Here is a 15606-nt window from a genome sequence, read left to right as displayed (position 1 = left end):
TAAAGTTCAAACATATGACCTAAACTAAAACAACTTACTGTTTTTTTCCTTTTTTCTGGAAAACAAGTCATCTTAGCCAAGCTGGAAGGTACATACATACCACTAATCTCTACAAAAATGATGGATGTTTTAAGTCATAATTTACAAAGGTTCCCCTAATTAGATAGTGTAGGGAAATAAAATGTATTTGTAAAAGAGGCCTAAAAATAAATTAGCTCAAAGAAAATACAACTTTTACTTTTCAAGGCATGGCAGTAATACGTATTTATATTTTGGGCCACATTTTCCATATTCTGTATGAGTTCCTGGAAGGATTGTGGGAGTAGAATATAATAATTAGCAATATTACCCTAAAGAGAACAATGGTAAATATTTTGAAAAGAAAACTCAAACTTATTTAAGCTGTTGTTTTACCTTACTTCAGCTTGATTATATATACCGCAAATTAACCTTAAGGGATTTTACAGAAAAAGTACATTCCAACTATCTTGGAAGCAGCACATGAGGATGTTGTGCATTATGACTTTTTCATGGGAAATAAAAGGCCCAGCCATACAAAGATCTAGGGTGGCCTTGCAAAAGTTCCTACAGGTGGGAGAGCACTCCCCTCACCCATCACTATGGGGACACGTTCCGCCTCACAAAGGTTGCCTTGTGCACAGATGCACGATATGGAACTTCCATCACATAAGGAAAAAAATGTGGTTAATCATTCCCATTTTACCTTGTTTTCTCAGGAAATCCTTTCTCTGCACCTCAGCCTCAGCCAATACATTCTTAAATGCTAAAACAAAATGGGGGGAGAGAGTGAGTTGATTGCTCAGGTATTCAGAAATATTTAAAATACACTGCAACCCAGCCTTTCCCAATCTAGATCAGAGAAGGAGAGCCTCTGACCTTCCAGATGTTGTCTGAATCCAGCTTCCATCAGCTCCCAGCCAGCAAGGCCAATGATCAGGGGTGATAGGGTTTGTGGTCCAAAACATCTGGAGGGCACCAAGATGGGGAAGGCTGTTGTTACTTACGCCAAATAGGCTAGGGAACTCACCATCACCAATAAGAACTAATGAAGATTGGCTCTTGGCTTTTCCATCTTGAAGCTGGACGGTGTAGGTGCCTTCATTTTCAATAGTAAAGCGGTCCATAGTCATCTCAATGATACCAGTTGAATAGTCACATTTAATCTTATGTGTCTGAAAATCAGATAGGTTAAATAAATTATCTCCAGGGTAGGTATACTGCAGATAAGAATTCTTACATTCTGTAACCCATGAGTGATTTTAATTTTGGAAACCAAAATCAAATAAATGGGAACTACTGCCGCAAACCATGTTGAGGATTAGAACAGGGGTGGGGAATCTATGGCCATCCAGTTGTTGTTGGGCCACTAATCCAATCATCCCTGACTGCTGGCCATGCTGGCTGGGACTGATGGGAGATGAAGTCTAACAGCATCTGGAGGGCCACAGGTGGTCTATCCCTGGTTTAGAATATAAGAAAATACTATAAAAATAATAGTGTAATTCTTAGCTGTAAGGCTGTTGCATTATCTAAGCATATAACACAGGATGAAGAGACGAACCAGAGCTTTCCTGCTCAGTTCCACATGTAACATAAAAGATCTGAAGAGACACCTATAGTAGGGAAGGACAGTTTATGCAATTACATAGAGGACCACCCAAAGAGCAACAGTTCTACATGAGGCAAGTTCTTCCCTTCACTGTCACTACACAGTCTGAAAATACTTTCTCACCTCACTACAGGGTGTGATGATCAAGGTTTGCAATGACATAGCTACTGGCCTTTTCCAGTGCCCCAGACTGCAAAGCAGGTCACTGATATGCATATGGGTATACTGCATTTTATTTGTTTAATCCTGTCACACACCCAGGAAATAGTTTTTTTTCCTGTAGTGATGCCTCCTAAGTGGAACGCTATGCTCTCAAGAAGTGAGACCGTCTTCCTCTTTATTTGTGCTCCAAAAGCAATTCAAAACTTTCTTTTTTAAAACAAGCTTTTGATTCTGTTGCTACCGAATGTATTGACTGAGAGTGTAGCTCTTGGTGCTGCTGCCGTCTTTAATTTTGTCAATGACTGAATTTTTAGTGTTGCTTTTGCATTGCTTGTATTTGGTGAGCCGTTTTGACCAACTCCTTTGTGGAGAGAAGGAGCAGACCATAATTCTTAAATCAATCAATCAATAAATGTGCATTTTGCACCCATATTCCCAGAATGAAGAGGAGAAAGAGGCAGCTTCATGGAGGGAGCTGTGCTTTGAATTCAGTTGTTCCAGTCCTTCTGCGCCAAACACACTGATTTTGCAGCTGGCCCACTGTTGTCTCTCTCCATGGGCTGGATGCAAAAAGGTTGACTCCAAAGCTGTAGGCAGGCAAATTGCTGGCATTCACTTGAATCTGCCAGCCCTCCTCTGATTTTCAATTTAAATATGAATTTGCTAGCTTATTATGTAGCAGAGGGATGGTGATTCAGTTGTGGTACATACATGACATAATTCCAGTACAATCCTATACCTATCCACTCAGAAGTTTGTTGTTGTTATGTGCCTCCAAGTTGACTACGACTTATGGCGACCCTATGAATCAGTGACCTCCAGTAGCATCTGTCATGAACCACCCTGTTCAGATCTTGCAAGTTCAGGTCTGTGGCTTCCTTTATGGAATTCATCCATCTCTTGTTTGGCCTTCCTCTTTTTCTACTCCCTTTTGTTTTTCCCAACATTATGATCTTTTCTAATGAATCATGTCTTCCTATTATGTGTCCAAAGTATGATAGCCTCAGTTTCATCATTTTAGCTTCTAGTGATAGTTCTGGTTTAGTTTGTTCTAACACCCAATTATTTGTTTTTTGCAGTCCATGGTATGCGCAAAGCTCTCCTCCAGCACCACATTTCAAATGAGTTGATTTTTCTCTTATCCACTTTTTTCGCTGTCCAACTTTCACATCCATACACAGAGATCGGAAATACCATGGTCTGAATTATCCTGACTGTTCAGTGATACATCTTTGCATTTGAGGACCTTTTCTAGTTCTCTAACAGCTGCCCTCCCCAGTCCTAGCCTTCTTCTGATTTCTTGACTATTGTCTCCATTTTGGTTAATGACTGTGCCAAGGTATTGATAATCCTTGACAAGTTCAGTGTCCTCATTGTCAACTGTAAAGTTACATAAATCTTCTTTTGTCATTACTTTAGTCTTTTTGACGTTCAGCTGTAGTCCTACTTTTGTGCTTTCCTCCACTCAGAAGTAGGGATGGAAAGATCTGTTAATTTTGGTTCTCTCAATTTTTCATTTTTCCATTCTTAAATTCAGTTCTCCACATTTCTGCAGCAATTTGCGATTTTTTAAAAGAAGAATCCTCATAAAAATTATCAAGTATTTTCATGCAAATTTCTCCTAATAAACACATTTTTCTAGGCAGTTTTGACTAATTTACTCATTTTTGCAAGCCATTCCTCATCATATAATGCATTTTTGCATGATATTTTCACTCATGTATTCATTTTTATGCACAATTCCCTCCAATATATGCATTTTTCTAAACGCTGCTTGTTGGCAAACTGAACTGCAAAATTTAAATAAGTGCAAACTTTAAAGGATGGCTGTGTTTCAGTTTTCATATTTTTTCAGAAAGTGCAGATTTGATGAATTCAGCTTGAAATGCAAATTGAATCAAAATTCTCATCCATCCCTACTCAGAAGTAAATCCCATTAGATTCAATGTGCCTTACTCCGAGGTGAGTGAGTGCACTGCATCCTAACAGAGCAATCCCTCCATCCTTGATGCCAGGCTGGGGGAGGGAATGTTGGATTAGGCAGAGGTGTTCCTCTGCCCAGCTCGCCCAGCACAATTAGCCTCCCCCCACCCACACCTGCCAGCTGCCAAATGTGTGTGGGCAGAAAGAAGACATTCCAAAGGCTGGGAGAGAGTGAGGAAGACCCAGCCTGGGATCCACTGGATCCCAAGCTGGTCTGCTATCATGCAAGAGAATTGACCCTTTACGTGGCCGCTGTGAGCAGCAGGGCTGCAACTGCAGTGGTGCCTCCTACACTCTGCAAAGCAGGAGGCATGGATTCTGGATTGCACCTTAAATCTCTACTTAAGATTGTCTGAAGCATTTTATTTCCACATAAGCACAATTAGAAGCTTAAAGGCAGTACAAAATAGAGGTAAAAATTATTCTAGAGGGCATAAGAATATTCACTAATAGGCAAAAAACCTTGCAGTTTAAGAATGTACCTATAGCCAAGAGATATTTCTATCAAACTTTAAAAAGCAGGGAAATTGGGCAGCTATAGTTAATGCACCAGGGGAGCAGGAGACCTGACCTCCTCTCTGAGATATTGGACTGCCCTACAAATTGGTCAAAATGCAAACACAATTTGGGTTCGTCTTTCACAGTCCAATCCACTTCCTGTGTAGCTTGGAAGAATTTGATAGCATGCCTCCAAGCATGTGGTGAGTGGTGGCAACACCGGCAAATCTCCAAAGATGGAGAATTACATTTCTGTATGTTTATTGGTGTTCTTCTTTCTTTACTTCTTTTCTGTTACTAATGTTTCTACAGAGAATCTAACCTAGAAAAAATTATTTCCCTCATTATTCATCACAGAAACCTGTGACAAATTTATTTTTATTAATTTCAAAGCCTTTTTATTGGTCAGTGTCATATGATGGTGAAGATAGCCTTTTGTGTTTCAAATTGGAGGTTATGTTCTATTTCTATTTCGGGTGCATTAACAGTTGAATCTGAAACTGCAGTTTGATGTAAAATCAGACAGATTACAATATGTTGCTACTTAAGCAATGACTCTAGCTGTTGGAAAAAATAAACCTAGCCTGCCCAAGATGCATGTTTTCAGCCTGCTATGCTTAAATTACTTCACTTAAGGAAAGGTGGGCATGACCAATTAAAAACATAGAGCATACCTAGAATTTTGCTAGAATTTCACCTTCCACTTTTTTATCTTCTGCAAACTGAGACACTCCTCATGTCCATTGGAAACTATTCTGCAGAACAGTCAGTGCCATTATTCCACAACTGTTTTGGAGTTGTTGTTTTTTTAGTGTTGCAAAGTGTTGTTGTACTTCACATATTCACAGAAACAGAAGCAAAAAAGAATAATTTACTATAGGAAACTTCACTAAAATTGCAAAGTAACTATTTAAAGTGACCATGTAAACTATATCAACTATTTCAATATAGTTGCTTCCTCCCTGCTTAAACAAAATCAGCACAGCATATGTCTTGTTTCTGTTATTTGGGCTGATTGCAGGTGTTGCCACCACTCATATGCCCAGAGGCACATGGTACCAAATTCTTCCAAGCTACACAGGGAGTGGATTGAACTGTGAAAGACCAACCCAAAGTGTCTTTGCATCTTGACAAATTTGTAGGGCAGTCCAATATCTCAGAGAGGAGGTCAGGTCTCCTGCTCCCCTGGTGCATTCACTATAGCTGCCCAATTTTCCTGCTGCTTAAAGTTTGATAGAAGTATCTGTTGGCTATAGGTATGTTCTTAAACCACAAGGTTTTTGGCCTATTCGTGAATTTCGCTGCTCTTTAATCTGGGAGGTAAGAAATGGGATCCTGTGTAAGTTTGCTGAGAATGGATTGATCATTTGCATGCTTATTGAGTTCAGTGGGATTTACTCCCCTGCAATCATGCTTAGGATAGGCGAAACTGACCATAGGGGATGGGGAAGGGAGGAGGGGGATGGGATCAGGCAGGAAGAGGAGGAGGGTAGGTTTGATCATTTGCATGTTTACTGACTTCAGTGGGATTTAACCCCATGCAGTCATGCTTAGGATAGGTAAAAGTTACCATGGGGAGGAAAGCCTGGAGTGGTCAGGGGAGGAAGAAGAAGGGAGGGGGAGGAAGGGAGAGGAGAGGGGAAGGAGGAGAAAGCCAGGTCTGATCATTTGCATGCTTATTGAGTTCAATGGGATTGAATCCTGTGCAATTATGGCTAGGATAAGTAAAACTGATTGTTGGGGAGGAAGAGGGGGAGGGGAGACTAGAGGGAAGGAAGAAGGGGGAGAGGGGAGCAGAAAGAGTGGGAGTTGGTAGGGGATGGGGCGGGGGAGGGAAGGGGCAAAAGGGAGGTGATGGAAGAAGGAGGGGAGGGCAGGTTTGATCATTTTCATGCTTATTGGGTTCAATGAGATTTATTCCCGTGCAATCATGCTTAAAAATGAAATGGACTGCCTTCAAGTCAATTCCGACTTATGACGACCCTATGAATAGGGTTTTCATGGTAAGCGGTATTCAGAGGTGGTTTACCATTGCCTTCCTCTGAGGCTGAGAGGCAGTGATTGGCCCAAGGTCACCCAGTGAGCTTCATGGCTGTGTGGAGATTTGAACCCTGGTCTCCCAGGTTGTAGTCCTAGGATAGTTAAAACTGACAATGGGGAAAGAGGAGGGGGAGGGGAGGGGAAAGAGGAGGAGAGGGAAGGAGGGGATTGGAAGGGGGAGAGAAGGGGCAAGAGGGAGGGCATTGGAGAGAGAAGGGAGGCAGGTTTAATCATTTGCATGCTTTTTGACTTCAGTGGGATTTACTCCTGTGCAATCATGCTTAGGATAGGTGAAACTGACCTCAGGGAGGGTCGGTAGGAGGAGGAGGGCAGGAAGGGGAGGGGGAGGGAGGAAAGGGGAGGAGAAGAGATGGAGTGGGTGGGTATTGTGCAGAGGGGAAGCCATTTTCCTTTCCAAAAGGAAAACACTGTGAACAGTATCATGCTTTTTCAGGGTTTCCCCCACCTTTTTATTCTACAGCAGCCACATGTAGCCTCCCACCCAAATTTAAACCAAAGCTGTCCCTCGCCACATCCACACCAGACCTTTATTTCACTTTAGACAGTCATGGCTTCTCCTAAAGAATCCTGGGAAGTGCAGTTAGTGAAGGGTGCTGAGAGTTGCTAGGATATGCCCTGCTCCCCTCACAGACCTTCAGTCAGAGTGGCTGACTGTCAAACCACTCTGGCCACTGGAGCTCTGTCAGGGGAATAAGAGTCTCCTCTCAGCACCCTTCACAAACTACAATTCCCAGGATTCCCAGGATGGTGTGGGTGTGGCTCCCGATTAGGCAAGCCCAGCAGCTGGGAGTCTGGCTTTTAGAACACTGACAGTTGGTTCTTACTGAGCATGCCCGATGTTATCATTAAGTTCAATGCTAAATTTATTAAATTAATTAAAAATCAGCCAGTCATTTTTTTTAACTTTTAAACTGCAGAAGATGAAGGTCAGAGTATGGGGCAAGGTCAGTAATAGGATTACAGGTACTCTGTGAACATGGATGATTTTTAATGAATTTCAACAGATTATGAGAACTTTCAGAGAAAAAAGTCCAAAAGGGCTCTGGGGTTTTTTTCTCTCTTTTTAGACTTTGAACTCTCTATCCTCTCAGACTGTTTTGTGTATCACCATGAAAATTGAGAGGGTTGTTAAGCAAGCGTTTCTGAGTTCAGGACTGTAAGTTTGGTAAGGTTTTATTTTGAAATGAGGTTATGAGAAGCCTCAGAATGGCATGGGGTGTATTTTCAATTTAACATTGCGGAATGTGAAAAATCCATGCTGACTATAGTATACCGCCACTCTTGTCGCTGTATAATCAAGCGAGAAGGGCTCTGTACAACATTTTTCTTCTCCCTGTTTTATCTTTCCACAACTGGGTGTCTCCAGCATAATGTCTTGAAAGCCTTGTTTGTTTCAGGAGATTGGATTCTTTTAATGTTAGATTTATAATAATAATAATAAATATTTGCATAGCACTTAAAGTGTCCAAAGCACCTATTGTAGTCCTTGCAGCAAACCTATAAAATAAGTCAATATTATTATCCCCCATATTGCAGATAGGGAAACTGAGGCAGAGAGAGGGGCTTGCGTAACGCCACCTAGTGAGTTCATCACAGAGGCAAGATTTGAACTAGAGACTTGCTCATTCATAGTTTAGTATCATAACTGCTAAGCTTCACCAAGTGGTATTATTGTAATTTTTTTTCTTTTTATGGATTGGTTATTTGAGATGTGTGGGTGTGAAACAGAGTGTGTGTGTGTGTTTAGTTTCATATATAATATTGAAGAAATTGTTATCTTTTAAAAATGATTTACAGTGCAGTCCTATATGTCTGCTTAGAAGTAAGTTTCATTGAGATCAGTGGGGCTTACTCCCAGTTAAGTGATATAGGACTGTAGTCTTAATTAGGATTTAATAATTTTCTCTCTCTCTGAAAAAGGACTACTTGACAGTCTGGAAAGCTAATCTTCTATCCATCATTTTTTGTGACATTACCTTCTTTGTGGCTTTCCACAACACATACTGAACATCTACTATACAAGCCCCATTGAGATTAATACAAAGAGTCCAAGAGCACAGCTTTAATATTAATGCAGCTTTTGAAGGCAATACGCCTGCTGATTCTGCCACATTCTGTTCCCACAACCAATAGGAAAAACAAAAAAAAGTTACATTGGCAATAGATCACTATTCAAAACAGAAAACTTAACTATGTCTTCACTAGACAAAAGAACATAATGGTTCAATCTTCTGCTTTATACTTCATTGTAACATATATATATATATATATATATATATATATATATATATATATATATATATATATATATATATATATCATCTCCTCTCTTTTAAAACCACAGGGTGTGGGATTAAAACTGCCAGTTAGAACAGCAAATGGATTTAGCCCTCTTTTTATGTTGCTTCATTTAAAAAAAAAATCCTTTGAAAGAAAGGCCAGAGGAAGTTGTTCCAATTAGGGCCTCATCGGAAATTATCTATTTTTGGCCAGTGTCAAGAACAAAACTATATTCCTGCTAGTTCAATGGTCTATTGAACATGATCAGCGGTTGCAGTGCCTGTCTCTGGGCAGGTTTTAGAATATAATTAAGTTTCTAGCTATTGCCATTATGCGGCAAGATGAAGTTCAATGGTTTTATGGCAGCTATAAATATGAGGCTTTTATGTGAATTTCCACAAAAATATCATCAATCTTCAAATGCAAACGTCACCTGTGGCTTGCTAATTAAAGAGGTGAAATAATACTACAGTTCCAAAAAATAGAAGTCACTCTGATGCCAGTGCTTTCGTAGCATTGCTAAAAATACAAAAGGCAGGGTAGGAGGGGGTGATGACTCAGATCTGGAAACAGCCAAAAGAAAAAGGGGGTGAGGAGGGAAAAAAAGCAGCAGCAGCAATAGTACCTGGAAATTTCTGCTAAATAAGGAAATGAAAAGTAGGTAAAATATAAGATTCTAAATAGAGAATATTTCCGATTTAGAACTGTCTATATATAACACAGTGAAATTATCTTTGCTTTTAAAGAATTTACCAAAATGGAAGGGGTTCATACAAATGCTATTACATAAAGTCTTGGAACACTTTTTTTTTAGTGTAAGTAGCACTATAAAGCTTCCCCAGTGCAGATAAATGGAGGGATTGTGTGTGCGTGTGTGTGTTAATATACTGCTGCTTCCTCAACTACGACCACAAATTTGTTTTGATTTAGTGGTGTGTTGGTTGCCGCACACCATAGATATGATGCAGGCACTATTCTGAAGATTGTAAATCTGCATTTCACTCTAAACAGTCTGGGTTGGAGCAGGGGTAAAAGTGGGCAACATAGGAGTGCTTGTCATATAATTGATAACGGAGAAGATGAACTTGTTAAAAATCTGGCTGGCTGCTGAGTCCACTGCTTATATAATGCAGGAAGTAGGTGGGGCCCACTTCCTGCATCAGCCTTCTGTAAGTGGTAAAGAATTGCAGAGGGGGTTGGTGGGTCCTTCAGAAGCAAGAATGAGTTCTTTGTATTAAGTTGGTGGTTAGCATTTTAACAAAACTGCCAAAACTGCCAAGAGGCTGGATGCTGATTTTCTACAACGTTCCAAATGTAGCATAGCTCTGAAGCATCAGAGCACTTCTGATGCCTGCCATGGCTAGGAAAGTCCAGAGGGCTACCACAGTAAGAGAGGGCCCACTACAGAACATTTTTCCAAGGGTCCCCTCAAACTTAGGAGTGGGCTTCCTGCAGAGGCAAGGTTTGATGCTGCTTAACAAATGCCAGTTGATCATCCCATTGATGCTTTATAATAATAAAGTAAACCAAGGGCAGGGAACCTTTGAACGGTAGGCCTAGTCCACCCTGCCAGGCCTCTCCATTTGGCCCATGAGGCTGTTTCGGCCAAGCCACACCCACCTTATTACACCTGATGTCATATTTGGCACAGCTAGGCCAAAGGGGGTTTGGAGGTGCCGCCTATCAGCTGACTGTCTGCATGGGCAAAAACAGGTCACCTGACTTATCATGACATCAGATGGTTGACAGATGGATGGCTCCATTCACTCCTCAGACTTGGCCCACAGGGGTAGAGGTGGTAAGAGAGATAAGGATCTAGTCCACCAGCCAGAACTAGTTCCCCACACTTGAATTAAACATTTCCTTTATTTATTCACAATCAACTATCTCACTTTTAGCAGTGGGCACATGCCACATGAACTGGTTTATTAGGCTATTCTTACTGTCTACACTCCACATTCTGTACATATGGAGAGATGCCATTTTTAAAAAAATGTTCCTTCACTGCCAGGTCTGAGTACTTCTCCTACAAAGAATCTGGTACTACATCTTCCTAGGCATGTACTTACATCACTGTTGACAACTTCGGTGTCATTGATTACAAATCTGTAGCTGGCATTAGGTGAAAGGCTCTCAGCCTGAAGCCAGAAATGAACTTGTCCTCTGTCCAAAAGCTCATAGGCTAATTCAGACTTCAGAGGGATTGCTGCAGGCAAAGAGCAGAGCACAAAGGAAACACGTGAAGGCTTCTTCTTTTTTCTCTCTCCCCCCCCCCCACGTTGGAATAACTTAGCAAAAGATAAGTCCCAGCAGTTTAAAGCTTTTGAGAATCTTAAGCAACAAACAAGTGAAATGTTATGAAAGCTAAATGAGAACCCTCAAGTGTATTTGCACAGATGTGTATCAAAGCTGGTTTTGCATGAGTCAGAGCACAAACTGAAGTACGTATTTATTGCACTATTTAGGGCTTTTAAATACGTAATCCAGCAAATATTAGACATATCCAAGCTGAATCCATTCATCCAAATATATTTGCAGTGGTGAAGAAGATCTCTCTTAAACAGAAACTAATATTTGCATTTAATTAATAGACGGATAACCAGCTGCTCTACAAAAAAAACCCTTTTCATTACTTTACTCCAATCAACGGTGTGTAAATATATTCCTTTTGGGACTGAATATTAGATTCAGAAATCCTACTTACTTGGATTCCGGATTTCCTGGCTTAGTGTCATCAGACGTTGAAGCTCTGAAATTAAGGACAATTTTCATGTTTTAATTTATTCTGACAGACTAAATAAATGTTAAAAACAGCATATGAGTCCATAAAGCACCAATAATCTTCCATTTCAATGAAGAAAATATCTGAAAAGTCAGCTTTTGAAAATGAAATAATATGGGAAGAGACACAACATTTTTAAAAGGGTGATCTGTAGATTCAATAAGGGCTATATTGCCCAGTGATTTCTGCTTTGCATGCAGAAGATCCCAGGTTCAATCCCCTCCATCTCCAAGTAGGGCTGGGAGAGGTCCCTGTCTGAAATCCTGAAGAACTGTTGCCAGTCAGTGTAGACAATACTGAGTTAGATAAACCAATGGGCTGACACACTTTAAGGCACCTTCCTATTCCCCTAAGCATTCAGAATTAAATACTCAAAAAAGCAAGAGGTAAAAGCAAGCAGGGCTGGAGTAGAGTGAGGCTGCCACCTTAGGCAGCTGATTTGGGCCACATCACACCATATGTTTAAAGCAGTATTATACTACTTTGAACAGTCATGACTTCCCCAACCCCAAAGAATCCAGGGAACTGTAATCTATTGAAGTTGCTGAGAGTTGTTAGGAGATCCCTGTTCCCACTACAGAGGTACAATTCCCAGAGTTCCCTGCAAAGAGGGATTGACTGCTAAACCACTCTGGGAATTGCTGCTCTGTGAGGGCAATGGGCCCTCCTAACAATTCACAGTCCTCTTAACAAACTACAGTTCCCAGGATTCTTGGGGGGGAAGCCATGACAGTATGAGACTGCTTTAAACAAAAGGCGCAGATGTGGCCTTGGAGTGTCATGAAAGGGCAATGTATTGGTGATTATTTAATTTATTTTTTGTTGTATTTTCTGCTAGGGAGGGGGAGAGGCACTTTTGGGATGTGCCAAAATAACATGGCAGTGATGCACCTTGGGTACAATGCAGGAGGAGCATTTGCAGTTCTCCCTCAGGCAGTGACATGTCTTGGGCCAGCCCAGAGCCCTTCAGTTACATCTGCCTTTTCACTCTGCTGACCCTGCTCCCTGGTGTCTCCCTTTGCAAGGGTTGCCCTTCATTGTTTGCAAAAGAGAATGAAAGCTGGTGGACAGGAAATGTTTACAGATATGTTTTGTACATGTCAGTAAATCCTCATAGAAATTGTGCAAAAAGCTAGGTTCTACATAGCTGGATACAGAGATTAGCCCTACTTAACATATTAGAATTGCTAATAAGGGCTCAGAAAATGAAACTAACTGTACAATGTGCAAATTTGCAAGTGACAAAGAGAAGACAAAACTAGCAAGTGAAACATGGAGGAAATCCAATAGATATTTCTATCTCATTTCTAAATACGTTATGAGCATGTAAGGCCCATTCATTTCAAACGTTTGCTAATTTGTGGAAATGGGCGGACCCTACAGCATGTGAGAATTAAATATGATCTGTAAATACTCTGGATGCCATACAATTTATATAATAAATAAATAATGTAGTTGGAAAACTATATATAAAATACAATGAGCTTTATCAGTATAACATTTTGATTGTTTTATCAGCCTTTAATTTTAGCAAAATTTCTTGGAGGAAAAAAACGCCAAATTCTAGGATCTAATTATTCAAAAGACGTCTTCCCTAAAGATTATTTTTAATGGCTATAAAAGCTCCTATTTTGCATAGAAACAAAGATAAATTGCATATATTTTGGGATTAACAAAGTTATCTATTTAGCTTTACATAACTCTGCCATGCCTTCCAAGAAAACAAGGTTTTGTTCTTACCTTCTTTATCCATGGTAAAACTGGAAGAAACACCATCGGTATCGCTAACAGCAACAGCGTAGGTTCCCAAATCATCAGTATCGGGTTTCTTAAAATAGAGTCTAGAACTAAAAAAGTAAGTTAAAAAAGTGTAATTAGTGGTTAACTAAAAGTATCCAGACTTTCAAACACTTCTATAAACAACTATAGAACTTACTTTTCTCCATCTGTTTCAACTTTAAACTTATCAGGATCGTTTATCTCTTCATAGAATTTACTCCAAGTAAAATGGGAAGCATCTGAAATTTCTTTGCAGTCAAAGGCAAGGTAAATATTGCCTCCTTCATCCACACCTGCAGCGATTTCCTTGGTGTCTACAAAGTATTATTGCAATTAGAAGTGTAATTATTAAGAGGATATATCAGTTCTTCCAAATTTTGATTCAGTTAGAATGATTTAAGTATTTGCTTAAAGTCTAGAATGTTCCTTTAATTAGTTTAATTTTCTGCTGCAGCCAGAAGACATGGCTTGCAAATGGAGAAAAAACCTTTATTTTATTTTAATGGGGGCATTGCAGGAGGTATATTGTTATATCATCCAGTATCCGCATACAATGAAATGCCAAAAACAGGGCAAGTTGCAAAAAACTGGGAGGTCAGTGGGCATACTGCAACATGCACTCCCCCTCCCTTCCAGAAGCTACTCATTAGTGGACCCAGCTGGGCAGCATTCGATACAAAACACAGGGCTTCAATGGGAAGCAAAAAGTGGCTTTAGACATGCGCTTTGGCCTCTTTGGGTCCCAGCCACAGGCTATATAGTCAGATAGCATAAAATGTATTCTTATGTATGCATGTATTCCAGGTTGTAATTATTTTGGCATTTTAGAAATAAAGGGATCAACGCCATATATTTGTACCTGGTTTAGCCTGGACCAGCACAGCTTCAGAAACATCTGACGACTTGCCTATACCAGCATCATTCACTGGACGAACTCGAAATAAGTAGCATTTGCCCTCATGTAATCCAGTAACCTTAAAAAAGATACACAATGAAGATATTTAACTATTAACCCAATAGGGAAAAAACTAGTTAGACGTAACAAAACTCCAAACTTAAAACAAAAATTAAACCACCACATCAGATGACTTTCTACCTTTAGATAACGGTGTGATGTTGGCTTCTCACTGAACGTGATCCATTCTTCCCCTTCTTCCTCCTTGTAGTCCACATAATATCCTGTAACAGGGCTGCTGCCCATGTAAATAGGTGCTTTCCAGAAAATCACAAGGGACGTATTCCTAACCTCACAAAACGTAAGATCATGGGGAGGACCTAAAGCAGATAGGTAACAAAAGGATACTAACAATTTTCCTCAAAACACATACCATAAAGGTTTGTTTATAACATTACACTGAACACAGATACAAGCTGTCTCTACACATGCACAAGTGTTTGCATGAGTGTACAGCTCAACTATTGTGTACACAGATACACAAACTATACACTCATTTAATGTTACATGTGAATAACTATATGAGTGTACAATTCAACTGTTTGTGTACACAGCCACAGAGATTGTACACTCATTGAATGGATTATGTGGACACCCCTAGAACAAGTCACTTTTGAGGAACTGGACAATTTTATATTTGTGCCATTCTTTTGTAGAAGTGGTTATTCTCCTGTCACCACAGTGCTCGTGCCTGTTTCCTGTCATGGGTTGATTTGATACTTGGAAAATATAGGTGACTGTTTGACTAAGCAGTAACTTCCCAAAGCAGCGATCATGGGTAGAGGAAGATATAGCCATGGGGAGGTGATGGGCTACCATGGAAGACAAGGGCAAGGCTATCTATTGTCTTGTTCCTCTTTCCCACCCCTCCCATGGATGGGTTTCTGGCTGCTCATCTGCTGTGCCCACTGGTCTGTGTGTGCTGTTGTTTAATGCCAGATTGGCACACAATAAGACCACATCCTTCCATGATTTCATCATGGATGAGACTACTGATTTGGTGTGCATTGCCAAAACCTGGGTAGGTGAGCTGGGAGGAGTTGACCTGACCCAGCTTTGCCCACCTGGATACTTGGTACAACATTAGCACAAGCTTCAGGGGCGGGGGGGAGGGGTTGCTATGGTCTACAGAACTTCCATCTCTTTCATTAGGAAACCACTGTGTCTCAGAGCTGGCTGTGAGGGCCTGTACCTGGTGTCGAGCCAAGAAGACAGTAAATTAGGGATGTTGCTGGTGTACCATCCACACTGCTGCCCAGCAACTTCTCTGCCCAACCTCCTCTTGCAGACGCTGTCTCGGCAGTGGCATTGGAGGAACCCAGAACAATAGTCCTGTGTGATTTCAACGTCCATGCTGAGGTTGCCTCTAGTGTTCTGACTAGGGACTTCATGGCCTCCATGACGACAATGGGACTGTCTCAAGTTGTTACCGGTCCAACACATAGGGCAGGGCACACCCTCAATTTGGGTTTTGGT

At 40.6% G+C, this 15606-nt stretch overlaps 1 protein-coding gene across 1 annotated transcript in view; it reads right to left on the bottom strand.

Moving 5' to 3' along the window:
- MYOM2 (myomesin 2) overlaps positions 1-15606 on the bottom strand; it is a 132684-nt gene that overhangs the window by 35092 nt on the left and 81986 nt on the right. Inside the window, exons 21-28 of the mRNA XM_061622899.1 lie at positions 14272-14450; positions 14035-14149; positions 13333-13489; positions 13137-13243; positions 11319-11363; positions 10684-10820; positions 1049-1193; positions 725-784 (exon numbers count right to left, since the gene is read on the bottom strand). Of these exons, the coding sequence (XP_061478883.1) occupies positions 725-784; positions 1049-1193; positions 10684-10820; positions 11319-11363; positions 13137-13243; positions 13333-13489; positions 14035-14149; positions 14272-14450 (945 nt within the window). The remainder of the gene's footprint in view (positions 1-724; positions 785-1048; positions 1194-10683; positions 10821-11318; positions 11364-13136; positions 13244-13332; positions 13490-14034; positions 14150-14271; positions 14451-15606) is intronic.

The sequence above is a fragment of the Rhineura floridana genome, chromosome 4 (assembly GCF_030035675.1).
Source record: "Rhineura floridana isolate rRhiFlo1 chromosome 4, rRhiFlo1.hap2, whole genome shotgun sequence".
NCBI lineage: Eukaryota > Metazoa > Chordata > Lepidosauria > Squamata > Rhineuridae > Rhineura > Rhineura floridana.
This window is presented reverse-complemented; position numbering and strand designations above follow the sequence as displayed.